General features: G+C 51.4%; 1 protein-coding gene across 1 annotated transcript; it reads right to left on the bottom strand.

Annotated features, from left to right (window-relative positions):
• Positions 1–832: 832 nt before the first annotated feature.
• On the bottom strand, positions 833–15,829 carry LOC119695127 (androgen receptor-like; the record flags this gene model as incomplete). The annotated part of the gene is made up of 6 exons (XM_038123023.1): positions 833–6,177; positions 6,445–6,602; positions 6,804–6,934; positions 7,700–7,844; positions 10,009–10,296; positions 15,649–15,829. Coding segments are annotated over 6 exons (1,059 nt in total), but the record flags the coding sequence as incomplete, so codon positions are not given.
• Between the last annotated feature and the right edge of the window lie 3,291 nt (positions 15,830–19,120).

Below are 19,120 nucleotides of genomic sequence, written 5' to 3'. Positions count from 1 at the left end.
TGGCTCCTGAATGTCCCCGGTGTCCAAGTGGCCATTTGGCAGGTGATACTTGGACTGAATGCTGGCAGGTACCCAATCTGCCACACCAGCCCCGAGGAGCTGAGGCCTGCTCAGTGCCCATTAAGGGTGAATTTTGAAAAAAACATAATAATTTTTCACTGTGACTCAGAGCAAGGGATGGGATCAGATTCCTTGCAGATAACAAACCCAAGGGTTTTTATTCTCTTGGCACACTGTTCTTCAGCTCACAGGGCATGGTGTGTGGACTGCTGCTGTGCAATTACACACCAGGCATTGCCAGCTATTTGAGGCCCAAAGAGCTTTTTTGTTTTTTCCCCAAGCTCTTTGCTTTGCCTCAGTGAATCAAATCTTGGCCCTGGGTAGGATCCACATCTGTGCCTTGAATTAACAAGTGGCTGATAAGTGTCTTCTTTATTACTTGGAGAGCACAGGTCAATTTTATAAAGACATTGCAGAAGAAGGGATTTACAACTGTTCATAAAGATACCAAAAACAATGACAAGAGCAGGAGGAGACTGGCCTTTATTAGCTCCTTGCTTTGAGAAATACATTAATCAACTGAAATTCAATTTAAAAGACCCAAAGAGGAATATATGAAAGGACTAGCCAATTGATATGTAATTGAATTACGAGTTCAGACATGATTATAGTGAAATCTGAGTGTGAAAGAAAGCCTGCAATAATCCAATGTACAGCCTCATCTACTGGCAAATGACCCACTGATTCCCAGCGCCTTTGCTTGCTGGCAGCCATCACACCCACAGCGATTTCATGCACAAAATCTACACAAAAGCCAAATGCAGGCAGAGGGTAGAGCTCCAGCAAACCAGATTCTGCATTTATTAGACTCAGAACAACAGCAGATTTTCAGGTTACAAAAAGAACTGAACACCAAGCGTGAGGGGCCAGCCTGTGGCATGGCTGAAAGAGAAAGGAGAATTCTCATTTACCCCCAGCACGGTGTCATCGGTTTCTTTACCTGGGTGCCAGGCAGGCCCCTCTCTTTGGTTACACAAATAAATGTCCTTCAGTCCCACATGGGGACGTGTGAGTTGCAGTTGTCCCCAGGGCATCCTGCACTGCACCCCATTGGCCCCAGCAGCATCTGTCACCACAGTCCAGCCCTCATGGTACCAAAACACTCTGGGCTCTCTCTTCCTTATCCAATGCATTCAGTTCCAATTAAAAAAAAACCCAAACAAAAACAAACAAAAAACCCCCAACACCAAACAAGCAAACAAACAAAAAAACCCAAACACTACCACAAAACAACCCCAGAAAAACCAGCTGTGTCAGCAATCCATATTATTCCTTCTCTGGGATAATTTACCTTCAGGTCATGCTATAATTTGGGCAAAGCACTGCGATTCCAAAGTGGGTCAGACCAGGCTGTGTGTGCTGCACCTACATCACGTGGTTTCTCATCTCCAGGGTCACAGTCCCACCAGAATGGGGCCAAGGCATTCCCAGTATCATGCTCAGCCCTCACCTTAGAGTCAGGTCCCAGGAAAGAACCAGCATCATACCCCATAGTCCCTCTGCCATTCCAAGGCTGCTGGCTCTTTTTCTTCTGGCAATGCTGTGGCATTGGCTTCTGTCTTTCCCTCAGCTCTGGTGGAAGGAGCAATTGCAGACTGGCCTTTGTTACTCCCAGGAACACAGCTGTGGGCTGGGAGCCCCCCCCCAGGCAAAAAGGCACCAGCAATGAGCTTTTTGGCTTATTACAAAGAAAGTAAAATATATCAAATAGAGAACTCTTATTATTACAGAGACATGTTAACAAAGAGAAACAGCATAAAATTGCCACAGAACACCAAATATCCGGCACAGAGAGCAGCTTTTATCCACTTGCTAAGGGTTGATGTGGGCGCAGAGATTTACTCTGTGAGTCACAAGCACAGCATCCCTCTGCTGCTGAAGGGAAGGAGGGCAGGGAGCAGGAGCTGCTGGGCAGGGGAGGCTCTGACCCACCCTGCCTGCCCAGAGCCACCCCCAGTGCCCACAGCCAGCCCTGGGCCTGCACACAGGTGGAACACAGACACTTTCTGTAACCCCAGCATTCCGCCCAAATGTGTGAGGGCACTTTGTGCGAGTCAAAGAGGGAAGAACACAAGGGACACTCTGTTGTTCCTCAAATGCAAACGCTGTCCCTGTCTAACCTCCAGAAGACACAGGAAGGCTGGAGAAGGTGATACCGACCCCAGCCTATGCTAGCGTGTGCTCTGTGCATGCCACAAAAGGGGGAACCTTTGCAAACTGAACAGCACCCAGCCAGAAAAATAATTAAAAGTCTCCATTAAATTGGCACGTTCTGACTCATCTCCTGCAGAGCATCCAGTACCTCAGTGTGCAACCAGAGAGGACTCTTAGAGCACGTCACTAAATAGATATCTTTAGCAATAGAAAATGGGCCATGCCTTTATTTTATACAGAGATAGATAATTTTAGCATACATTATGTTATTGAAATGTCCAGGGCAAGAGCTCAACAAGGGGAGGGAGATCACAGGGACTGCAGGGCTGGCCAGTGGTGGGAGTGACTGAGGGCAGCAGCTCTCGGGCTGGCTGGGAGGCAGGTGACACCTCGGGTACCCCTCAGCATTCCCTACAGAGCACAGGGACAACCCCACGGCCCAGAGCAAAGAGTGGCACTGCAGGAAAGTACCCAGCTTCACCTCCCTCACCGAGCACCCGGTTCCCTGAGCCAAGCACAAAGGGCCTCTTGGACATTATGGCAGTGGCATGTGGATGCTGACAGTTCTCCAGATGCAACCACAGCCTCTCCCAGCAGAGAGCTGCTGTCCTGGCTCTTGCTCCTGCTGAGGCAGGGGGTGCTGGCAGGAGCGTGTCAGGCTCAGGTGGGCACAGGTTGGTGATACCTGCCCTGGGAATACTGCATGCCATCACACCATTTGATCTCTCACTGCTTCTGGCATGACACAGGGCTGAAGTGTCCTTCTTGCCCTCACTAAAGGCAGCATCCTTTATCCCACACCTTCTGTTATGGAATGGTGCCCATCCATGCACAAACACTTCTCCCAGGGAGATGCCAACGTCTGTATCCCTTGTCCTCCATCTGCTGCCTTGGGCAGGAGCTGATAGGCTGAGCCATGACCCAGACTGAGCCAGCTCAGAACACCCCACACCTCTGAGATGAGCCAGAGCAGAGTCAGGGAATCCACAGGGGAACATGGAGAGGGTTGATCTCAGCTGTGACACCCAACTCCAGGGCTCAGCCAGCCCGAGGAGAGTCTCAGGGACAGCTTCTTTGGGACTGTGAACACAGTGAAATTCTCCTTGCTTTATTAAAGAAAAAGTAGACACGAAAATGCAGAAGAAAAGAAAAAAGCATAAAGATAAATGGCAGGAGTTGGACTTTGGTATTTCTTAAAGCCTCTTCTTCCCCAGTTCCTGCAGCAGCTCATGAAAATCCACATGGAAACAGCATTAATTCCCCCAGCAAATACACACACACAGGTGCTGCGAGTCCTGGCTCCCACATTTCCTGGTAATTATATTGTAGAAACCCAACTTTTTAATTAACAAGTTGCAGAAGTTTACTGTGACAGTGAAGAGACAGAGAACATGCCCCTCAATGCCCCTGACTGCCCCTCTGTCCTGGCCTGGGGGTGCCCCCCATGAGCTCCTGCCTTGCTCAGCACTCGCTGTCCAGAGCAGCTTCACACCGGGTGACACACACGGGGCAGGTGATACATGGGCAGAATCCTTCCCGTGCTCCCCCACTTCTCATTCACATGGTGCTCCTACCAGCAAAGCAGGGTGGGCAAATCCCTGTTAGGTTTGGCGTCTTTCCAGTCTCCCAGCAGATGAACACCCAGCAGGACACTGCCACACTCATTAACCAGCCAAACCTTCACTGACACGAGCCTGTGTGAAGCACGAAGCTCTCCCAAACTGCTGTTCCAACTGCTTGGAGCCATCCTGAACTGATCACAGGGACTGAGAATCACCACCCATCTGCTCACTGAGCTCTGCTGTGAAGAGCCAGGGAAACTTCCAGAAGACAGGAATGCACCAGCTGGAATTTTTTACTGGTTCATTTGCAAATATCTGCAGCTCACACCAGTGCTAAAAATGCCAGCAGCCCCCTGGCATGGGGGAGCCTCTGAGAGCAGCAACCTGCCGGCTGCCTGCCAAAAAGTTCACTCATGGATTCTGTGGCTGCCTACATGAGAGGATTTCAGGAGGAGGAGCAGGATCGGAGCCCTATCTAGCAGAGGAAGGAAATCCTTTGCAAAGAAAGATCCTCCCCTTCCATTGGGGCTTTTCCCCCACTCCTTCTTATAATGAAAATCCCATCAAAAGGTTTGAAAGCATCAGGGAAATTGTTTGTTTTACTCCAAGTGTGTAAAGGAGCAGCTGCACCATTATGGCCTTTCCTGGAGAGCTGAGCTGGGCACAGGGTGGGCACAGGGCTCTGAGTGTGCTCACTGCCCTGGGAGGGTGCAGAGTTTGCTGTTTGTCTGTGCTGGCACAAGAATCCCTCGTAGATGTCTGGGTTGGTAATGCCAGGCCACATCACAGCCCATGATGGCACATGTGACCCTGGCACCAGCCTGTGCGTGTGCAGTCACTGACAGCCTGTCTGGGTCTGGGCAGGTGGTTTTGATGTACTCAGGATCTGCAGGAAGAGGGGAACTAAAACACCACAGAGCACACAGGCTTGGCTGCTGTGTGTGTGCTGGGGACAGGCTGGGTGTGTGTGGCAGTGCACGTGGGATGGGGTGTGGGTGGTGTGGTGCATACAGAACCATGTACATGGGACAGTGAGCGCACAATGGAGTCCTCCTGGGCTCAATCAGCCACTGCCATCAGCAGCAGCTGTGTGTGCTGCTTCCAAGAGCAGGGGGTCTCTTGGTGCTTCCCTTGCAGTTCCCCAAAGCGCCGTGGTGACAGCAGCCAGTTCCCACAGCCACCTCTCCGTGGACAGGATTCAGACAGGAGTCCCATGGTCCCACAGGTCCCGTAGACCCTGGCCTTGGTCTTGGCTCCAGAACACTCATCTGCTGGCACTGGAAAAAAATAGTTGGGACAAATGAAGGCAAAGAGCATAGCTGGAATCCCAGGCCTGCAGAGCCATGACAGGAGCAGAGCAGATGTGGGGGCAGAGGCTGCAGGTGCCCAGGGGAGCCAGGCAGGTGTGAGGTCCGAGGGCATCAGGCACTTTCAGAGGTGGGTTCAGCTTTGTCAGGAAGCAGCAGCTGGCAAGGACAGGAATGTGACTGCTGAGCACCCGGGGGTCTGTGGGGACCAGCTGGACAGGCCATAGGAAAAACATCCCAGGTGGAAACCAGGAGCCAGGCATCACTGGGGGATTTCCAAGGTGATCTTCCTCGGCAGGCCTTCCGCTGCAGCCTGGCTGCTCCATCGCTCATGTCTCGGCAGTGCAGGCCGGTCCCAGGGCAGAGCTGACCACAGCAGATCCCACAGTGGCTGCAGGGCCCGTGAACTCCTCAGCCACAATTCACCTTGTCCCCCAGCTCTGCTCTGCTTCTCTTCTGCAATGTTTGAACTTATCTGCTTCCCAGCACCATAATGCAAACAAAACATCCAGAAGGAGGCAGGCAACATAACCCACACCCAAACGCGGAGCTGCAACCTGCTTTGTGTTGTATTCTTTTTATAAAAATCACCCCAAACCCACCAACCACTGGCACTTCTTCTGCTGTCCCGTGGCCCTGGGCTGCTGGAGTCACAGTGACAAACAGGGGAGAACACTCAGACATGGTGCCACTGCCCCCACCAGTCTCTGTCCATCACCATGAGCAGCTGGAGCCAGGCAGAGGTCAGTGCCAGGGGTTCAGTTCAGAGGTACCTCAGGAAAATAGTAATCTCAGGAATCCCAGCAGGTCTGTCACTGCCTGTCCCCTTGGCCGCCGCCACAGAGGGATTCCCCAAGGCACTGCAGGACAGTAGTGCAGAAGTAACAGGCAGGAGATGGCTGGAATGGGGGTGGCAGCACAGGGGTCCCTCTGAAAGATCACTGTGCATGGAAGTAGATAGGCTTGACTTTTCCAGACAGGATCTTGGGAACCTGCACAGAGATGATCTCGGCCATCATTTCTGGGTAGTCCACGCTCACCATGTGTGCCTTGATTAGGAGATCAAATGTAAACTGATGCAGGTCCTTGGCAATCTGGGAAAGAAAGAGAGCTGGTTAAAGTCCCTGGGCAGTGCTTTCTCTGGGAAGATACATGACAGAGGTCCCACCTTCCCTGGGAAAGGGAAACTGGGTGAGACTATCCAGTGCTCTTTCCAATTGCATCTGAACTCCTCCCATGACAGGGAGGTTGTTCCAGGGAATAATCATTCTCTCTGTGAAAAGTTTGGTTTTTCATATTGTTTCTTATGCATTTAGATGGACATTATGTGTACAGATGGACGTTTCCCTGTCTTCTCTTACCGGATGCACAGAGTCCAGGACCTTGGTGAGCTGGTAAAACCTCCGGGAGCAGGAGGTGGGGTTCTTCCTCTTGCAGGCAATGATACGGTCAAGTTCCTTGATGTAATTCATGCGGAGCTCATCAAAGAGTTTCTGGTTCTTCAGGCCATCCACTGGAACTGGGTGGGATGGGAAGGAAACAGTGAGAGGAGCCCAGAGAGTGATAACAACAGGAGAGCAGGAGGAAGGCTGAAGCAGGGGACATCCCCAGCCTCCTCCTGGGAAGTGGAAGTCCAGGCACAAGAAAAGCACCAGATGCCTCAAGGGCGATGCAGCAGCAGGTGCTGCAGCTCTGTGGAGGGAAGGGTGTGGATACTTACTAATACTGAAGAAGAGAAGAGCCTTCATACAGAGGAACTCCTGGGGTGTGATCTGAAGCCACCCAAATTCCTGGGAGAGGTGCCGCATCCTGATGCACTGGCTGTACATCCTGGATTTGTGCATGCGGTACCTGGCAGGGTGAGATGGGTGCAGGTGGCACGGAGCCCAGTGCGCACATGTGTGACGGGGAGGACACTCCCTGACCCAGCAAACCCCCCTTGCCTGGCACACCCCGCTGCCAAGGGCCCGAGCTCTGTCCCAGGGGTGCCACATGCACGAGTGGAGCATTTTCCAGAACGCCTGTGTGTGATCCTCACAGGACACAGATGGCTGCAAGGGATTTGCAGCGTTTGTCTGAAGAGCAGCTGCAATGATTTCCCAAACATTTCTGCCTGTGAGGGAAATGAGGCTGAGTTGGAGCTCCCAGGCAGGTGGGGGTTTGCCTGCTGCTGTGCTTGGTTATTGGGTTCAGGCTCTTCTATCTGAGTGCCAGCAAACCCTCCCCAGCTCTAAGCTGATGGTACATCAAGCAGAGCCCACCAGGACCTTACAGTACATTTTGTCTCTATGTCTGCTCACCCCAGCTGCCCAACAGAGCTGGAATTCAAACCCTATAGCAGAAAGGCAGAAATGGAGCAGCCCCTCACCCCACACCAGCTTCTGCTGCTGCCCCGGTGGGCGTCAGCTCCCGGCAAGGCTGAGGGAGCAGGCAGAAGGATCTGGAGAGGCATCACAGTGCTGGAGGTCACCATGGGTGGGGGCAGTGGGGAGCAGGCTGGGCACGGCCAGGCTGGGCTGGGCTGGAGGGGGCAGCTCAGTGTAACTGCTCTAAGTGTAGCTTGTCACCTGGGCTGACCCAAAGCCCAGCATTAGGCTGCTGTTGTTTCACACTTACTCATTGAAGACCAGGTCTGGAGCGAAGTAAAGCATCCTGGAATTGACGTTGGTGAAAGATCTCCACCCCATAGCAAACACCATCAGGCCCATCCAAGAGTACTGGATTATTGACATCTGGTCATCCACATGCAGGTTGCGAAATCCTAATAAACAGTGAGGGAGGATGTTACAAATTAGTGTTGGGTTCCTGCAGTTCCCAGGGCTGTTTCCGGGCAGACTCCAGCTCTCCTGCAGTGCTTCTCTTAGGACAAGGTGGTCAGTCCACAGCCCAAGCTCAACCAGCTCATGTCTCAGGACATGAGTAATGACATGGAGCTCCCACCTTGACTGGGAATCAAGGGTAGACAAGCACAAACCTACCCCTGGAAGGGAAGAAAGGGAACTTCAGAGACAAAGAGAGGAGAAAGTCCCATTAGGACTTCACCAAATTTAAGTAACTGGATTTTAATGTGATGCTCAGACCCAGCAGGCAGCCCCTAGGCCTCCCATCATGATTACAGGTGCTCCGGTTTCTGCCTCATACACACTGCATGGATCTCTTGACTGTGGGAATGAGCATGGAAACCTCAGCTACATTGCAAAAGAAACAAAAATAGCAACTAAATTCAAATTACCATTCCCAGATGGCAGCCCAGAGTTAAACCCCAGGCATGCTTACACCACCTCCAACGCTGTTTTTTTCAACGTACTTGTAAATAGGCAAATATAATTGAGTTTCAAGGCAATCATGCATTATTTCAATCAAATATTAAAGCAATTCAACAGCTCCAGTGTATAATTACAACCCATTGAGGCAAGGATCTCTGTGCTTTGGAGAGCTCTTCAAGGCAAACAAGCTGGAGAATGAACCTTGCCCAGATGCCACCCTGGCACAGTCGGCGCTGGCCCCGAGGGGCAGCAGGGCAGCAGCTGACACTGCCACACACTGAGGGCCTGGGCATCGGGGCAGTTCAGGAGAGTAAAACCCTCTGATAAAGGGGTGGTTATGATAGAAAACATTTCCCACAGCACTCTCCCTTTCCATCAGCACTGCTGCAGTGGTAGAGCCTCAGCCCTGGATGCCAGGTAGCTTTGTGGTGTCTCTGTGGATCTTGATGTCTGGTGTAGACAAGCCAAAGTGGAAGTAGGATTTTTCCCTGGTTTTACAAGACAAGTGACTCAAGAATAGCAGAAACAGAATGGGCTACTCTGCATTTCAGGGTATGCAGACCAATATCCCATTGGGAGCACCAGTCTAGGGGGCTGCTAAACTCCTGGGAACGTCAGACACCTGACCACAGTTCATCACCAGGGTTTGGCAGAGAGTGGCAAACTTACTGCACCTCCGTCTCCTCCTCTGGCTGTATCACCCCACGCATACGAGGACTGGGGTTCCTCTTTTCTCTGGTGTCCCCTGAGGAGTGGGGCCAGAAAGGAGAAGGCAGCAGGAACTGGCCCCACAACCCAGTCTCCAGGATGCTGGGAGGTGAGCTAGGTCCTGCTGTGCCCAGACGGAGCTCAGCCCTCTGCAACCCCACTCACTCAGTTCCAGGATTACAAGGTGGAACAGGCAGCATGTCACTAACCTTGCAGTGACACCTTGCAAATCCAGCTCAATGAACACATCATTCACCGGGATGCTCCATTTACTGCACCTGCTGACCAGCATCTGGAAAATTCCTGACCCCTTTTACCTCTCTGAAGGCATCACAAATATATCACACCAGGCATGGGCACATGGACATCATATGGACAACCTGAGTGACTGCCAGGAAAAGTTCTTTGGGATTCTGCATTGCTCTTTTGCCATGTTGCTATTTAGCCTTTTCATCACTTCAGGTGGGTTCTGGGACATGGCTGATCCTTGTCTAGAGGGCAGTGCTGCAGGGCTGGCAGACACGGCTTGGAAGTGGAGCAAAACCTCCACAGAAAGAGGGGGAGAAGAGCAGAACCCTGAGCCCAGACCAGCTGCAGCCCTGCCATGGGGGGAAGTGCCCTGTGCCCACATGGTATCACTGACCAGGGGCTATCTGAACCCAGAGTATAAGTTCCAACCCATTCCATCACCCCTCAGCTCCTTCTCCCATCATCAGCCCCTCTAGAGTCAAGTCTCACGCTGCTACAGGCAGCAGGACACACACACAGCAGGACACACATGCACTTCCCAGGCAGGGGACACACACACTGCCCATGGAGATGGTCCCCCAGGAGCTGTGTGATGGGACAGGGGCTGCAGACCACCCCCTTTGCACCTGCCCCCAGCAGTGCAGATGGGTTTGGAACTGAGAAGGCCAAACTGAGAGGGGATTTGTTTGCTTTCCTTCTCACCTGGCAGGGCCTTTGCCCATTTGACCACGTAGACCAGCTGCCTCTCCCCAAGCTCATTCAGGCTGGTCAGCAGGTTGGAGAAGGAGTCAGGCTGGCTGTTGTCGTGGCCAGCACACACCACCCCAGGCTCAATGGCCTCCAGGACGTTGAGGAAGATGGGCTGGCACTCATAGCCGTCAATGCGTGTCATCACCAGCTTGGGAGCTTGCTCCTCCGTTGGGCTGGACGAGCTGGCTCCCTCCATGTCATCCTGTGCCTTCAGGTTACCCAGTTTCTTCAGCTTGCGGGCTGTGGGAAAGATACAGTTTAGTGTGATACTTAAAAATATGTTAAAAACATGTCAGGGCTTCTTGGCTCCATCATTGTAGTTATGAGGAAAGGAAAAGTGATGACCAGCAGCAGCTCCTCCCTCAGTGGGCGCTGCCAAGAGTGCCCTGGCATTGCAGTTGTCACCTGAGGACAAGAGGAGAACACACTGTGTGACAAACTCCGTTTTGTTGTTAATCTGACAAAGAAAAGAATTAACATTATTTACATCCTCTGCAACCACTGGTCTCTAACTCCCACTTAAAAACAGAGAGGAAGATCCAGGGAAGAGAGGGAAGAGGTTTTGACTTGACTCAAACTACTGCTTGTATGCAATCAAAAAGAGGAGCAACACAAGATGATAAACTCAGCATACAGTCATGTTCCAGGGAGAAAAAACACTGCACTTGCATGCCCAAGTGGAATTGTTCCATCCCAGAGCAGGGCAGAAGCAGGATGCATCTGAGATAAAAGCCTTCTCCCTGCAATGCCTGCTGCCCCACAGCCAGGCTCTCCCAAACACACCGCACACATATTACAGAAAACACATTTCAGAAGCCAGCAGGTGGTTCCGGGGCTGTTTCCCTGGAGTTCCCACTGAAGGGGAGTGGACCCAAGCTGGGTGGCCTCACTCTGCTGTGCAGCCTCACCAGCCCCACGAGCAGAGCAGGCAGCTTGCAGAGGGACCAAAGCAGCAGGTGCCTGTGCCCAACATGAAAAGGTGTTCTCCCCACACACCTGGCTCTTAACCACAGCTGCTGGTCTGCCTGCAAGGCACACCAGCACTCCAGAGGTGTGATACCAGAGGTCTTGGGGAGTCTGTGATTCCCTCATTGATACCAGCATGACATTGCTCAGCACAGGTGGCCTGCTACTGCCACCCCTCACTCAACCCAAACCCCAACTAATTAGAGGACAAAAGCCCGTGGCTTCAGCAGGTAATACAACATCAAACCAGTTGTCCTTGGGGTTTTGGCTCCTTCATTATATGATACTTATCTCGAATTTCCTTTCAGCTGTAATTAGAAAAAATAAGCAGCAAAACATAAAAATATCAAGTCAAAGTGCAGCTCTAGAAATTAACTCCAGACGTTGATTTTAAGCATTGTGTTCTGTATGATCTGCTCTATGAGCAATAAAAACAGGCTTCTCCTTAAAAAGGGAGGAGAAAGGATTAATAAAAATAAAGGAGAGCAAGAGGAAAACAGTGCTGCAGCACAGTGTGATGGCCTCTGGCCATCGGCCACTCGTTTGATACAGCCTCCTCTCCCTTGCCTCCAAAGTCACAGCTCTGCCAAGACCATCACTAACCCACATCCCCACGTGCCACAGCCACACATCCGTTAAATCCCCCCAGGGATGGTGCCTCCACTTGGGCAGCCTGTGACAGAGTTTGGATTTAGAAATAACCACTGCCCCAGGTCATGTGTGTCAGCAAAGCCAAACCCACATGTACAAAACACACATGTGGTTTGGTTTAAGTGCTTGGGTTTTTTCCCTTTAATATTTAATTATCTAGTATGAAAAGATCCTGACTGAAGCGAGAAGACAGCAAGTACCTACTGCATTGGCTCTGAAACTGCAGCCACAAACCAGGCTCTTCTGTGACAATGGGTGATAACAGTGCTACCAGACTGGCCTTGGGTTTGTGCATTCCAGGAGCACTGAAATACTGACATTGCCAGATGGAGAAGACCTTCAGAGGCAAAGACTGGCTTCTACTCAGTCACCTGTGCCAAACCCCTTTGTGGTGTTAGCTTCTACTCAGTAGGTAATATAAACCAAAATTTAAAAATTGGAATTAAAGGCATCTGTAATGTTTTTACTCTAGAATGAGCTAAGCTGGGTGGAAGTCTACATTGCACTTCTTCAAACCAAGGCGGGAGAAACCTTAGGATATGTGACCAGTAGTGGGATGTTCCTGCTTGGCTGTCAGCAGGGACAAGGGGCCCAGGGAGCCTCGAGGTACAGCTGCAGCACAGCACTGCCCCAAGCCCTGCAAGCTGACCTGGAGGTCTCTGGGGAACTATTGGATGGATTTGGAAAAAAGCTTAAAGGACACAATTATATATCACAATAAAATTGTGTCCTTTAAGCTTTGGAAAAAAAGCTTAAAGGACACAATTATATATCACAATAAAATACTCACCAGTGCAAGAACCCCCGGGAGCACCCTCAGAGCGATGGCCAAAGTGATGCACATTTTAAGCATCTCCCTTACAGGCACTTCTAAAGCTCTGAGGAAGGAGCACTCTGGGCTCCAGCGCCAATTTTCATGATGCCAGGACTTAGGGAAGTTATGGACACCTGGAAGAAACTGCTCTTGCACTGACAACAATGGAGAGATCCTGCAGCACACGTCGAGCTCAGCTGTCAGTGAGACACTGAGGAGCTGAACAGGATTTGATTTATAACCCGCTGCCCTTTGCTGTTTTTACGAACTTCACACCAGGCTTGTCGAAACCTGAACCTGCCAAGCTATCAATCTTGTCTGGCACAACAATCTCAGTTGATAATAATAACTTTACTGGTTGTGGCAGACACATTCAAGAGATCTGAGTCTATCAGGTCCACATGACTGAAAAGAACTTGAAGGACGTAATAGCAGATAGTGTTGCTGAATTATTGCAAACCCCCTAGTGATACATCTCAAGGCAATTATTGTGTTGAAACAACAGCAGACAGGTTTGTTTCTTACGAAGGTGGCTCATTGTTACATTCACCCCAAAACCAGATTTAACCATTTTTACTCAACCAGCTCATATGGCAATGTATGGATGGGAAAATAGGGATGAACATTAAGGATGATGACTGAACAGATGGGCTGAGGGCAGCAGACAAGGGCTGATAGGTGTTGGCAAACTGCAGAAGCCATGAGGACACTGAAGATTTGTCAACACATCTTGGAGCAAGGAGGTAAGGAATGTCACTTGGGTGGCTGTGTAGGAGGCAAAAGGGTTATTGAGTCACAGGTGACAAATACCCACTGTGGGGACAGAAAATCAATAAAATTAGGGTTTGATCAAGCAAACCAAGTTGTAATAAACATCCAATTGCTGTAAGTCAAGGGCAGACCAGATGAAAAATCAGGTACAGCCAACATAATACTGATTGTAACTACTGCAGTGGCTCTGTAAAAATTGTATCAAATTCCCCCTGGCTGGAATCAATACCCACTGTGTGGTGGTGAGACATGAGCTCTGCTCTGCCCCCAGCAGCTGAACCTCAATTAGGACTAAACACACATATGCCTCAAGCCTGGGCTTTCACAAGCTTTTGGCTGTTACTACAGAAGATTTCTAGCTCCACTAGAAACAAAACGAAAGGAATTACACATGTTTTGAGTTTTTGCTCCAGCCAGGCCCCACATGGCTTCAGCTCAGGTAGCTGCCAGTTCTGGCTGTGGGCACAGGAGCTTGGAGTTCCCCACAGGAATAGCCCCTGGCACCTCTCATGCTCCTTGGGTTCAGGGCTGGCAGGATTTCCACAGCCGTGCCCATACCAGGACATTTCCCAGGTTCAGGGCTGGCAGGATTTCTGCAGCCGTGCCCATACCAGGACATTTCCCGGGCTCAGGACTGGCAGGATCCCTGCAGCATCTTCCCCAGCAGCAGGCACAGGTGCAGTGGGATGGTGGGCACAGGCCAGCACACTAGTAGGACCCAAGACACTAAAACAGCATTATTACTGGTTTTTTGCTCATTTTTTTTTCCCTTTTCCCTCTCTACAGTATCTTTTCCCTCTCTATAGAGAGAAGATCCTGCTTAGTGGATACCAGCTTGCAGGTCACTGTGATCTCAATCAATAATGAAGTGCTTCAACACATTGCCATCCTGTTCCAGAGCAGAGCCTGCAGAAGGAATTCAGTGTGACACCTCCTCCTTCTCCTCCTTCTTTTCCTTTTTTTCTTCCTCCTCCTCCTCCACGAGAGGCGCAGGGCTGCCGGGGATGTAGCCCATCAGTGACTGTAATTAACCACCAGTTAAAAACAACTGGTTGGAGCTTGGGAGTGATTTTAAACGCCCTGCCTCCGCTGTGGGAGAGGTTACTGTGGGCAACCACAAGCCTGCCTGTGTGTAACAATTGCCTTTACCGACATCCAAACCAAATGTAAAATAGACCAGGCAGAACAGGTCAGGGTGACCCAAAGAGCTGAAGAAAAAAGAAGGGAGCGGGGTATCCGTATTAGCATTAATTTTGTCAGTGTGTCCTGCAGAAGAGGGTTACACTGATGTATGGCTTCTCCTACTTATGGAAACTTCACCAGAAAAAAGCACTTAAAAATAAGCTAAGAAAAGGGAATGAGGACTGCACTGCCTTCTGGGACCTTTGGGGAGAAATCAAACTAAACCTTCTGCTCCTTGGTGAGTCACAAATCAGAGCCACTTCAGTAACAAGTCCTTCAAGACAGCGTTGTTGGAGCCCAGCAGCTCTGGAGGCTCAGCCCATCCCAGCAATGGGGTCAGGATTTAACCCAAAAATGCTGACACACCCAAGCAGTCTGGGCTGCCGCTGTCCCCCTGTGCTGTGCCTGGCACTTCCCGGGCTCCTCTCTGCAGCCCCAGAAGTCCCCTCAACCCCGGGCTTCCCAGCAGGGGCAGGTCTGTCAGCCCCCTTTTCCAGGATATTTTCCTCCTCACAGAATCATAGGGTGATTTGGGTTGGAAGGGACCTTAAAGGTCACCCAGTTCCATCCCCTGCCATGGAAAGGGACATCTTCCACTATCCCAGCTTGCTCCAAGCCCCGTCCAAGTTTCCAAGGCCTCGGAAACTTCCAAGGATGGGGCAGCCACAGCTGCTCTGGGCACCCTGTGCCAGGCCTCACCACACAGAGAACAATTTAATCAAATGAACTCAACAAGGAGATGCCCAGTGATCAACACTAGCTTATAGACTGAAAACCTCAGATTTTGGATGTCGGCACCCTGTCAGTTTTGGAGGGCTACAGGTTTGGGAACAGACACAAATTGTAATGAGGACCCTCACCAGGGACACAGGAGCAGCTTCCATCCCGCAAAAGAAAACACTGAGGTTGTAATTTCACCAAGAAATTGCCCCTTTCTGCCTTGGAATAATCCTATCAAAAGAGAGGAGTGCTCTGCTCTGAGGCTCCAGGAGCCAGAACCAACTCACCCTACTGTTTATATTTTTTTAGATTCACAAGGTTTGAAATCAGGGAAAAACATGTTCCCTGAAACACAAACAAAAGCTGTCAAAATTCACCACTTTGCTATTAGAACCCTGAAAATGTTTCCAGTGGGTGTATCCATCAGCCTCATCAATCTTCACCCACCAAGTGACACTTAGGGACCCGGGAGGGGACCCTGGCCATACCTCCGAGAGTCATCCCGGCCTCGTAGCACTTCCGCAGGCGGCAGGAGGGGCAGTTTTTCCGTCGGAACTTGTCGATGGTGCAGTCATTGCGGCTGGCACAGAGGTACTTCTGTTTACCTAAAACACCAGAGAGAGAGCATGGGTGCTGGGTGCCAGCAGAGACACGGGCCGGGCTCTTTTGGGATCACCAAGGGCAGCCTGGAGAGTTTGGTTCTTGTTTTTGAAATGTCATCCATCTATGCATGCATCCACGCATGGCTTTTGGGGGTTTTCTCCCAGACCAAATGCCACAGTTTGGTCCTTCTGCCACAATACTCACCTATCAGTCCCCTCAGTGCCACGATGCTCTACAGACCTTTTTGGGACCAAATAATTTTTTGTGCAACCCATTGATACCAGTTGGGTCTGTGGTCTCCAGGCTGCAGGTGTTGGGGTTGGGGAGCTGCTGCTCCACAGGTGAGTCTGATGCCACCCTGTGCCCTGGCACATATCTATCTGCAGTCAGCCAGGAGGGAACTGGGACCAGCAACTCCCTGTACATGGGACCTTGTGCAGCTGTGGGTTTTGGGGAGGTGCAGAAAATTCAGAAGTTACTTATGGTGAGAGTCACCCACACCTCAGACTCAGCCTGAACTCCCTTAGAGAGCAGCCAGTGCAGCTCCAGGCCACAGCTTTTTTTCACTGCCCCATTTGCCAGACAAGCCAAGAATCATCACTTTTCTTGTCAAGTCTGAAAACATTTACTGGATCAGGATTTATCTGATGCTCTTCAGGCTGCTCCAAACCAAACTGGACTCAGCACATGACAGAGTTGCAGCTTATAGACCCACAGGCAGCCCACATGGGAAACCAGCCCATAGCCTTTATTTATCATCCTGCAAGGGGTTACTTTCTGCATTCCTGAAGGAATTGCCCTTTGGAGTCATCAGAAATCTGTGAACAGGATATGGCTGAATCCAACCCCTTAATGCATCAGTTTTGACAGGAGATGCACCAATTTTGGTGCACAGATTTTACAACCCCCACACCTCCCCCATTGCTGCCCTCACTGCCACTCCCTGAGCCTTTCACATTTCCCTCCTGGGTCCCCCCCACTCGTGCCTGACCACAATTTTGGCAGGACAAGCTGCCACTGTCACCCCCACAGACCCCCCTGGCAGGGCTCAGCACCCAGCCCACGCCTCCCACAGAGCTCAGGGGCTGCACAAACACCCCATGTTTGACCTTCTCAGAGCTGTCCTCTTCGTGATGAACTGATCATCACCCATCCCTGTGCCTCAGCCATCACCTGCATTACTCACCACATCTCACACCTGTTAAATCATTTTAACACTGTCCTCAGAACAGCTCTTCTCACCTTCTCCCTGGCTGATTTCCCATGGGAAGGATACTCAGGCAAGCCTTGATGACACCTAAATCCCTAAGGACCCTAAAGGGAGCACAAACACCATCCTCCCTTTCAGCAGCTCATTGAGGAGGAGGAGGATGAGTAACAAAGAACTTCAGCTGAAACTGGGTTACTTGGAGTTATTTTTGTGCCGGGGCACTGAGCACTGAGGCCACACTCGCTCCACCCAACCTTCTTAGGTACTCACAAACGGGCGCCCTACTTTCTGTGGAATGGAGAGCTGGAAGGAGATTTGGCTGCCTGAGCCCCCCAAGGGTGTTCCAGGAGCAGGCACAGCTCAGGAGCAGCACCCCACAGCCCCAGCCCCCTGCTCACCCCCAGGATCTGGACAGACCCCAACACGTGGGCTCATCCCCACCCTGCTCTGTCCCTGCTGGGCACCCACGGGAGGGAGCGCGGATGAGGTTTGGCAGTGGAGTCCAAACCTTGCTCCATGAGGCCACTGTGCTGTTTCCCATCTGCTCCTCAGCAGCATCTCCCAGCTCCAGAACTGCTGAGAAGGGACACGGAGAGGGAGCCTCTCCCACGAGCCAGGAGCAGGCAGAGTGGCCCAGAGGACAAACAGGGCATGCTGGAGGAGGCTGCAGGATGGCAGTGCCACCCCAGAGCAGCACAGGCTGGGAGCTGCAGCCAACAGCTCTCCCCACGGTCACGGTACAGTGACACTGCTGAGGTGGCCAGGCCAGCTTCATGGTTCATGGACAGGCTCTTTGGGGCAGGAACCTGCTCGCTGTTGCCTGGCCCTGCACAAGTGAGCCCTGTTTGCTTTGTGCTGTTCTCCAGTAACAAAGAGAGAACCCAACAGCCACAGCTGGTCATGCTGCTGCTGCTGCTGGGCATGAGAATGGGCTGAGCTCACCTCGCCCTAATTCCTGGCGATGCAGAGATTTCCCCTTAACCACCAGGAAAGGAACCACCAGCTCTAAAAGGCGGGAGAACAGGGAAGGGTGGCCGGAACATGGATGAGTTCCTTCTCTCTGAAGTTCCTTCCCTTCTCACACACAGACCTGTTTCTAATTTCAGGGTAATTCACTGTCTTCATTCCAGAGCAAGGTGAGACATTTGCAATCAGCTGTTCTTTATTTAAAGATAAATGTGCTGGTTTTCCCTTCTCTGGAGTTTAACACTGAAACTACCTCTTTGTTTTCCTTTTCTCCCCTGCAAACAACAGAAGTGTTTTCTCGTGTCACTCCAAGGCAGAGGCTCTTGCTTTGCAAACCTGTACGTACAGGTCCAAACCTCACACCCACTTTGGGGTGTTCCCCAGCAGTCCCACTCTTTGCAGGGCCCATCACCCAGCCTGTCCTTCCCCCACAGACCACTGCCCAGCCGAGGACACTGCAGATGTCACCCAGAGAAGCGCCACCTCCTCCCCTGCCCCCAGGTCCTGTCTGACATGTGCACAGGTGAGGGGGGAAGTCACAGCCAGCACCCTCTGCTTTCCAGACCAGCACGGGCACCCCAAGAGAGCATCTCTGCAGCAGCCCCACCATGAAAACACTGCAGTGCCTGTGTCCCCTCTGCTTGGAACGTCCCCCCCACCTTGGGCCCCTCCTGGGCCACCTCCAAGCCCTCCCACTCATCTGCTGGGACCACAGCACACACTGGGAGCCAAGGGGAAGAAATGCTCTCCAGCTCTTCTTGACTAAAAATAATGATTTATGGAGGTGAGCTGCTCAGTCCAGAGGAATCATCTAACTAACAGCCTGTTGCCACATGAGCTGTGTGCCCAGACTAACTTTCTCCTCCAGACAACAAAGTAATCTCTGCAAACATCTGGAGCAAGATATACGACCATAAATGTGAAAAACCAGTAAATGCCTTTTGGAAGACAGAGATCCTCATATTTCAGGACATAAACTGAATTTTAACAGCTGGGGGATGAGGCCAAGCTTTCTGCGAAAGCAGCTCCCCTGGGTCTCATGTAACCGTGGAGGCTCCAGAGCTCCCCTGGAAAGCCTCTGGTCCTTGGGGCTGTCCCCAGCAGGGCCATGCTCAAGCTGAGCCTGTGGATTTGGTGCTGGCACCCTTCTCATGTGATGCTCACACTAATAACTCAAGAGG

Source organism: Motacilla alba, chromosome 4A, assembly GCF_015832195.1.
Source record: "Motacilla alba alba isolate MOTALB_02 chromosome 4A, Motacilla_alba_V1.0_pri, whole genome shotgun sequence".
NCBI classification, from domain to species: domain Eukaryota; kingdom Metazoa; phylum Chordata; class Aves; order Passeriformes; family Motacillidae; genus Motacilla; species Motacilla alba.
This window is presented reverse-complemented; position numbering and strand designations above follow the sequence as displayed.